The 9,766-nt window shown below is 33.4% G+C and overlaps 2 protein-coding genes across 2 annotated transcripts; one reads left to right on the top strand and one right to left on the bottom strand.

The window, feature by feature from the left end:
* The first annotated feature begins 1,266 nt into the window (after positions 1-1,266).
* Positions 1,267-7,325, top strand: LOC149908847 (uncharacterized). Its single transcript, XM_090120385.1, has 13 exons — positions 1,267-1,662; positions 1,780-1,943; positions 2,170-2,291; positions 2,615-2,687; positions 2,762-2,787; positions 2,918-3,030; positions 3,106-3,289; positions 3,783-3,951; positions 4,350-4,517; positions 5,456-5,586; positions 5,885-6,005; positions 6,263-6,390; positions 6,664-7,325. Exons 1-13 carry the CDS (start codon positions 1,354-1,356, stop codon positions 7,194-7,196), a joined length of 2,241 nt encoding a protein of 746 aa, XP_089976511.1. The 5' UTR covers positions 1,267-1,353; the 3' UTR covers positions 7,197-7,325.
* Positions 7,326-7,472: 147 nt separating this feature from the next.
* Scox (Synthesis of cytochrome c oxidase) lies at positions 7,473-9,361 on the bottom strand. Its single transcript, XM_090120382.1, has 5 exons — positions 8,959-9,361; positions 8,672-8,795; positions 8,432-8,513; positions 8,043-8,169; positions 7,473-7,716 (listed from the first exon to the last, which is right to left on the bottom strand). The coding sequence occupies exons 1-5, from the start codon at positions 9,232-9,234 to the stop codon at positions 7,567-7,569; spliced, it is 759 nt and encodes a 252-aa protein (XP_089976508.1). The 5' UTR covers positions 9,235-9,361; the 3' UTR covers positions 7,473-7,566.
* Positions 9,362-9,766: the final 405 nt, after the last annotated feature.

The following is a 9,766-nucleotide window of genomic DNA, read 5'->3' on the forward strand; positions in this document are numbered from 1 at the left end:
ATTGACTAACTATGAAACCTTTTCACTTGACAACTACCGACTTAGCTAGTTACTTCTAACAGTAATTCCTATGCATTTTGTATAATTCAAAAGTTTGTTTCTGTACTGTACCAATACAATTTTATCAGTTATGAAATGTTAGAAGAAGAAAAAACTATACAAAACACAGAAATAATTATATAATTTCATCATGATCCCTTCAAAGGGTCAAAAATAACTAATAATTTCAAAATAATTAAGTAGGTAAGTACATAACTTCATAATATGTAATAAAACGTGAATAAAACCCATGATAAAACTAACCCGCCTACAAATGGTCAGAACTAGGCTTAATGTGACAACACGGAAAGCACTACCTTTTAAATAAATAAAAAAAAGACGGGTTGCACTCCGGGAGTGCCGGCAGAAGTGAAAACTTGATTATTAACGTTCAGCATGTTTGATATTTTGGACTGGTATCCGTCTTACGCTTGGAATATAAGGGCTAAAAAAAAATCCATCTTACGCACAATCTTACGCTTTTTCGATCAGGTCACGTGTCCTGACGCGAGTTTAAGATTTTATACCCAACGCCGCTAAAGAAGTTTTCACTTCAAAAAAACAATAATTAAAATCAGTTCGCCCGTGGTTCGACCCAAGAAGCTTATATCATTAGATATAAGCTTCTTGGTTCGACCAGTCAAAAGTTCTGAGGTAGCAAGGCAAAAAAAATCGAATTAAGGACTTTTTTTTCGAAGTCGGATGAGAACAGCTGTTAGTGGTAGATCAGCATCAGGCACCTAGCATATTGGAGAGTTGGTTCAATCGATATCTTCTTATCTCAGCTTTACCAGTTAGGAAACCGTGTGCAGCTTCCTTAGCTGATCTCGTCAAATGTATGTATTTATGTATTTGTATATACCTACCTACCTACCTACCTACCTGTACGGTGGTGACCACTAACCATCAGGTGGCCCACCTGCCCCTTTGCTTGCTCTGACATAAAAAAAAAACCTATTAGATTTGGGAAGAAAATGGATGCGGGTGGCGAAGAACAGAAAAGAATGGCGTGCCCATGAAGAGGCCTATACTCAACTTTGGATTTAAACGGGCTGAGAAAGAATGTATGTATTAGATTTAACGGCCGCGCCCACACGCGCCGGTCGCGTTTTATCATTACTCATTATTAGCAACTAGCAACCCCGTAGCAACTCTTGTCGCTGTCATTGCAAAAAAAAAATACCTGTCAATGTGCTGTCAATAGTTGTAACTAGGGTTACCTAGTTGTTAAACTAACAAAGTAAATGTAAAATGTAAATAAATACTTGATCAGATTTAGGTATTATTTTCTTCGTCAATTTGCCTAAAATAAGTATGAATCTAGAAAATGACCATGATATAGTTAGTAGTGAAAAAATGAACAGGCTTGATTTTGAAAGTGAAATACCTTTTACAACGATTGTTGAAATGAAACGGGAACCCACCCTAGAACCCTCAAAACGTAAACACTCCAAGAGCTCTAGAAAGCAACCAGAAATCAATGTAACAGAAGAACCGTTTAATTCAATTAGTGATATAACGAAGGTTTGCCACATATGCTTCAGTTACAGTAATGAATTTATTTCTCTAGAAAGTGATGATCGAACACTAGCCAATATGTTTTCGCATATAACATCGCTCGAAGTAAGTATTCAAGAAATAACTATTAAAATAAATTAACTTATAAGTCTACAATAAGAAAGTACCTAGTAATTATCCTAGTCTATGTATACACTAAGTATACACTATTTTTTGTTTTAGGTACTGCCCAATGAAAAGGTTACCTTCAAAATATGTGAAACATGTCGTAACGATGTCGTATATTGTTATCAATTCAAAATTAAGTGTGAAAAATCATTTTTTATACTTCAAGAACCACTTCAACTAGTAAAGAAAGAATTTAAAAGTATAAATAATAATTCCAGGTGAGTGCATTAAATTTCCTTTTTTTAAAGAATATAATTCTATATTTTTTTCTTAGTTTATTAAGGTGAACAATTACCCACTACTCAAACTTTATTCATGCATATTTCTGTTTTGTCTAAAAGCCTGGAATATTAATCCTTAAATTTAAATTCGACTACTATTTACTCATATAATATGATGCAACTTGATTATTAGGAAAAAATTACTTAAGGTACTTAATTCCAGAGTTACCAAAAACATAGAGAAAGAAACACAGACCGAAGAAGTACAATTACCACAAATAGAGTGTCTGAGTAATGTTTCCGTCAGTAAGATAGAATGTAAAGAAGAACTTGATGATAGTGAAGGTATAATTTATTTTATTTTCTGTTTTCTTATACACTGACATTTATTTATAAACTTATCAATATCACAATAATATAATATAAGAAATTACACGAGAGGCAGGGTTAAATATAAGTTTGAATGTAATTAAAATGTACTGTGATTCTACAGAACTACATACTTTTAACTTTATGTACAATCCCAGAACTACATTTGCTAGTTGTTTGTTCAAAATTTGCTATTAGTAGGTAAAATTTCTTTGACAATTCCCAAATCTCTATTTTCGTAAGTCGGGGTATTACTGTACTTATTAAAACATCAATTGACAATACAAGTCTTTTTGCAGAACATGTGGAATACTTAGACAGTGATTACTTTGATACAACTAATTATGAAAAAGATGATTTTGATGCAAAGGAGTAAGTAACTTAAATAAAATAAATGGAATAACTTGCCCTAGGAAAATTATAAATATTGTTTCTTTATGTTTCAGCATCCAAATTGAAATAAAACAGGAAGGTGTGTTATCGTTATTATGTGTCTTTGAGGAACTGTTTTTTGAATTATAATTAAAGGACATGAATTAAACATAAAATCTATGAAAATTAGTTTATTGAAGAAGGTAACAGAAATGTTAATTATTTTTCAGATCCTGATTGGGAGGAAAATGTTCCTACATTTTCCTCCCAATTACAAGACAAGGAACAATTGGAAAGAAAAAAGCAATCCAAAACCAATTACAATTGTGGTATATGTCAAAAGGTAATTTTCACCATTCATTTTTGATTTTAAAATGTTTTAAGAACAATAGAAAGAAGTAATATTTTTTTATTCTAGAACTTTCTAAAAGAGAAAACGTTGAAGGCTCACATCAAATGTCATAAAACAATAAGTGACAATTCAGTTAGTTGTGGAAAATGTAAAGAAACATTTGTATCTGAACATGATTTGAATGTTCATTCGGCTTTGCACACTAAGGGAAACAAGTGGACTTGTAATAAATGTTTGAAGGAATTCGAAGGTAATTTCTTATCCAGATTTTATGTCTATACTGTATTATAATATACTAGCGGTCCGCCCCGGCTTCGCCCGTGGCGCCCGTATTTCGCAATAAAAGGTAGCCTATGTCTCTTAAGGTCTAAAGATTATCTGTGCCAAATTTCATTAAAATCTGTCCAGTAGTAAATGCGTGAAAACCATACATACATACAAACCTTTCCTCTTTATAATATAATATTAGTACATATTAGTATAGATGTACATTGCAGAGTTGATTTTTTTTTTTATCTTAAAACTTCAATACTCAGTTTTGACTTATAATAACATATTCTAAATAAATCTTTAACTTGGTATTATGTTGGGTTATAAATAGCAATGGGAATTTATAAATTTTTCAAATTCCTAATTTCTCTGAGTAGTTTTAAGGCTACTAACGTGTCGCAAATTGCGATCACGAATTTTTCCATTTTCTTAAAATGCTTAGTTAATTAGTAAGGATATAATATTAACACCAGACCGTACTCGTCTCCGCCGTCACATTCGCCGTCACTTCGAGAGCAAGCGCTACACGTGCGACCGCTGCGACAAGCAGTTCGTGGAGCTGTGTGCGTTGCGGCGACATGTTCGTGTGCACACGGGCGAGCGCCGCGACCGACCGCACAAGTGCGCGCTGTGTGATAAGAGGTGTGTGTACGCAGCTTTATAGGATGTGTAGTACAGGGGAGTGACAATCCCGTGTGTGCTGTGTATATAATATCTGCTTTTTGAAAAACAATGTTGGTCCGGGAGCCACGAGCATTTTCATTAATATTTCCTCTTGAATGAAACGTAAAATGCATGGGACTTATGCTATGAACACTCGCAACCGTCACCTGCGACTCCGTCGGTGGGTCGGGCAGCAGCAGCCTCGCACGCATGTAGGAAAAAAAATTTCAGTCATTCATTTCTGTTATGAGCTCCCGGGCCATGTGTTTTCTTTTTCACTATTTGAAATTTGAAGAAAGAAATAATGGTTATAAATTTGAGTTTAATAAACGTTTCTAGAATTTTGTTATACATATTTCCATAATTTCCTACTAAAGGTACGTGCACAAGAGCCAGCTCCAAGTGCACATGCTGTCCCACTCTGGCGCGCGGCCCTGCGAGTGCGACACGTGCGGCAAGGCCTTTCCATCTCGCCGGCTGCTGGCGTCGCACCTCCTCGTGCATTCCGACCTTAAGCCATATGCGTGTAGCTATTGTGATAAACGGTACGTTTATTATGAAGGATATCTTAAATAAACTCACGACTCCATTACATACATTCTAGTCCGGGATACATCGCCCATTTTTGCAAGTGATTAATATCAAGCTAATTTTTCGTGAGTAGCTTTATTTTGATGAGATGCCCAATAATTTCATGTACGAAACTCTCGATTGTGGTAGCTTACAGAGGTAACAAGGATAAAAAATTTTGATTTAACGGTTCTCAAATATTTATTACGCAATTTGTAGGACAATATGTCTGTTGAATTATTCCATCAGTCCCCGGAATCACAGACACAATAGATAATCTATTGTGTCGCGCCCCGATCGGGGCGCTCGGTGGTCAACGGGTTAAATAAGTATTAAATAAGTAAAAATAAAAAAATCAGCTTGTTAGTAATCATTTATGATGACTTCGTTATCGATATACATTGGAAAGGGGGACTCTTTGATCAAACCATAGATTTTGTAGGACAAATATTTTTTCGACTAATTTAGATAATTATCTTGAGATTGAACAAAAAAAAAACATTCAATTAGTAATTGATATTTGAGAACCATCAAATCAAAATATTTTATCCTTGTTTCCTCTGGTAACTACCACAATCGAGAGTTTCATACATGAAATTATTGGGCATCTCATCAAAATAAAGCTACTCACGAAAAATTAGCTTGATAGTAATCACTTGCAAAAATGGGCGATGTATCCCGGACTATTCTCAAAAATAACTTATAAAATTTTCTATTTGTCTTAATACAGTCTGTTTGTGTGGTGACTCGTGTTAGGACTCATATGATGACTAATAGGTATTCAGTATAATTTTTCTTATAAAAGTTTTATTAGCGTATATTTACGATAAACGAAAATATCCAACCCTCCCAGTCCCATATAACCTACATACACACGCGTTATTAAGCCGACTATACACTATTCACTACACAGTTTCCGCCACGAGTCGACGCGCAACACGCATCACCGCACGCACACGGGCGAGAAGCCGTACGTGTGCTCCATATGCGGGAAGACGTTCATACAGAATAGCAATCTGACGCTGCATATGCGCACGCATACCGGTAACATTGTTTTATGAAGCTTTGTAATTTTGTAGATTGAGGATACATAGAAAATAGGAAATTTTTTTGAACTTGTATAAGTACAAGATTTTTAAGCATTATTTAAGGATAATTTTAGTGCCTACGTTAGTTAAATGTAAAATCAGTTGTAAGTATACAAGTGATTATAAAGGTTCTGACACTATTCGAATATTTTTATAGTAAAACATACCAAGTTGAGTTTTGCATCTATTAACAAAAAATATGTTTTTTTCTAAAATGAAAGGATTGTTAAAATTGTTTTATTTTATATGTGTAGATGAAAAGCCATATTCTTGCGAGACATGCGGGCGCAAGTTCAAGTCGAGGTCGTCGCTCAGCAACCACGTGTACACACACACCGGAGAGAAACCACACGAGTGTCCCGTTTGTGGGAAAAGGTATAATATGTGTTAAATTAAATATCTTATTTTTGTTCATAAGATTCATAAAGATGAAAAAATCACTGAAAAAGTTAAAAAAATTTGAATGTTTATGAATAAAGAGGAAAGATTGCATTGTTCTTAAGTTTATTCATCAACTAAAATATATATTTTTTCCGATACTGACATATTGTTAGCCATATAAATTTATCTGCAATACCCTTTTAAGCTTCCTAGCCTCAACTATAAAATATAAAATGACCTTCAATATGTAGATTTGCGAGAACAAGCCTAACGAATCACATGCGTCGCCACACGGGGGAGAAGTTACATGAGTGCTGCGCCTGCAAAAAGTCGTTCGTGACTGCGTCGCGGCTCAGGCAACATGCGCGCACGCACACGGGTAGATTTTTTATAATATGAAAATTGATTCTATGATTTTACATACATCACAATAAATTTTATTTTTTTTTAATTAATGTACGGAATGGTCTGTATTATTATTAAACTTTGTATTTGCCTTTTTATAAAAAATAAATTAAAAATTATTTAAGAATTTTTATTTATCTATACATATGTAAAGTATGTACATATGTAGGTAAATATTCGAAATCTTTTTGAATAGTGCAATAATAAATGTTAAAAACTTTTTTATCATTCTAAATATTTTTTGTAGGTGAAAAGCCGTTCAAATGCTCACTCTGTTCGGCGCAATATACAAAAGAATCGTGCCTATTAAAACACATGAAAAGGCATGAGAGGGAAAAAAGTAAACACGTAACTAAAAACGAGAATGTACTCTTTGTTCACAAAGTACCAGTCATTGTGACGGACAAACTAGTCGTTACCAAAGAAAATGTTAAGGAAAATGATAAAAATGACCTAACGCTAGAAATGGCAGAAGACGGGCCTATAGAAGTTTCTGGAGAACTAATTTTACAGGATGATAGCAATGTGAAAACAGAACTATTAGTTATTGATGATGGACAAAATAATATAAGGTATGAAAGCAGTGATAATGGTTACACCAATGAAGATATAAATAGCATGAATATAGTCACAGTTAATGAAGGAGCGTTAACTTCATCAGATATATTGGAAGGAACAACAGTTAAGCTGTATAGATTAGACCAAAATTTAGTACAAATTCACACTACAGGTGACAAAGTTACGATTAGTAAAATATCTAACAATGTTACTAATTTTTAATTTATTAACTTCTAGAATATTGAAAGTTCGAGAGTGAACATTTATTTTGTCTGATTGTCTTATTTATATTGCGAATTTTTGTATGAAAAATGTTATAAGCAATTGAATGTTGATTTATTTGATTATTAATTTTGAATTTAAATATAGTATTAACTATAAAATAATGACTAAGCAATATTTATTACTTTTCTTTATTCCCTCTTAAAAATATTTTTATCTTGGGATATTGGTATATTATTTATTATCTATGAAATCGGAGGTATAAATAAAAGCATGTTTTAAAATAAATTATTGTAATTTTAACAAAAAATATAGAACTACTTCTAACAAATGTTTTGCTTAAATGCGTAGTAAGTATTATTTGCGCCTATTAAAACCATGACTTATTTTTAGCAGCTTCAAACTTCTGAATATTTACAAGCATTGATTCGTGGATCTCTTTAGCGTTTCTGTTTTGACCATAGTAATCAACAAATTCACCATCAGGGTTTACTAAGTATATGATGATTGTGTGGTCCACCTGAAAAAATAATAGTTATAGCAGTTAGTAATGCTCAGTTATTGAATAATTTAAATAAATCAATTAATTACATCGAGATTTTGTTCACTTTATACTCTCCGGACCTAATTTTGGCCATGGCAGACAGTCTCGATTGAGACTACTCTATATTTTATTCTAGTACACCCACAGACATAAAGGCCCTAGTACTTGGAATCTTACACAAAAAATGGTTTATACTTAGAGACAATTGTAATTTTATAAGTTCCAATTCCTAGCTCTAATAGTCCCATATTTATCTATAAATATTCACATATTTTTAACAATAGCTTAGTATATTAACTTACAATATAATCATCATCATCATCACTGGGGCCCGCACTGAAGTATACTCTATATGATCGGCAAGCTTGTGCCACTTGTTCTTTGGTTCCTGTCAAACCTAACAACCTAGGTGTGAACTCTTTGCAGTATCTGAAATTAAATATATTTGATGATTAGTTTTCAATGAAATTTGTTTTAAAGAAGTAATTCAATATTTTTCTTTATTTATTAAAATAGATATAAGGTGAAGGTGAAATATGGTATGTGCTGTAAAAATACTAACTTTTGGCTTTGCCTATCTTGCATACAAATAACATTTGCCTTAGTAAGTTACTTTAACTTTTTGTATGAAAATGGATTTTGTATTTTGTAAGTTTTTTATGTATGAAATAATATATACTATATTACTTACTTCCCAACAATCTCAGGGGAATCTCTTTGAGGATCTACAGATATGAACAGTGGCTGCAATGGAGGTGCTGATGTAGTTTTATCTGAAATAATTTCCATTATAAGAAATATAAAAAATAAAGTAACATGTCTAATTTAGTATGTATGTAACATTGAGAGTTGTAACTCATATATAAAATTCATTGAATAAAGTGAGATTTTAATTAATGTTGACATTTAACAGTATTCATAGAATATTTACCATGCATATCAACAACCTCGGCCAGTTTCTCCAATTCATCAGGACATATATCGGGGCAGTGTGTGAATCCAAAGTATATCAATAACCATTTCCCTAATAAATCTGAACTCTTCACTGTTCTACCCTAAAAAAAAGTTACTAATTTGAACATGAAAGAATATTGTTGCATAATATTTAATTTCCTATAGCTTTGAATGGTATAAATCATCAAATTTTTTCCAAGGCAAAATAATGTTAATTGTACGTTTTCCTCAATTAGAACTATTACTTTGGAAAATAAGGCTCACCTCTGAGTCAACCAGTTCAAATGTACCACCTATTTTTGCCTTCCCTAACTGACGCTTTCTTTCACGGTCTAAAGCTTCTTGCTTTTCTTTTCGTACATATAACATAAAGGCTGTAAGACTTCCCGCTACAGCTGCAGTAACCCCCATTGATTTCCATGTTACAGGAGTGAAATACTGTTTCTTTGGTCGCTTCGGAGGCTGAGCGCACTGTTTAACTGTTGTAATGGAAAAAGTACGACATAAAGGCCTTACAGCACTTCTTAATAAAGAATTCATCTTATTTCACGTTTACTTTATTATATTGAATAATTATCTTATTACTATCTAATCAGAAATTGGGAATTTAAATTGAAACTCGTAGTTCGTAAATTGTAGACGGCATGGTACTGTCAAGTGTCAACTGTCAGTTTTCATCAAGCTGTCACTGTCGTTAGTCGTAGATGACAGCACAGAGTAAGTAATTTATTATGTTCTAATATGACCTTTCAATTATGACAAGCTCCGGGCACAAGGTGATATGGCAATTATCGTTTCCAATGCTGGGACACGGGCCTCCTATGAGGCTGCAGGCCATAATCCACCACTGACCACAGTCCACAGTACCCAAGTGCGGTTTGGCAGAAGTCGTCGCCACACGTCGGCGTCGCTTGCTTGGTCTCGACTCTCGACCCCCGACTTATCGATTTGAAGTTCGAGGTCCTCATCATTGAGCCAATCATGAGCCAATAGTTTCCTTTTTGTAAAATATATTTTATGAAATTGTTGTCACAATATGTGCTTAAAAATGTTTATATTAATAAAAGTGTTT

Source organism: Colias eurytheme, chromosome 4, assembly GCF_061535395.1.
Source record: "Colias eurytheme isolate Ceu_HAF_F1 chromosome 4, ilColEury1 Martin Lab GWU primary, whole genome shotgun sequence".
In the NCBI taxonomy this organism is placed as follows: Eukaryota; Metazoa; Arthropoda; class Insecta; order Lepidoptera; family Pieridae; genus Colias; species Colias eurytheme.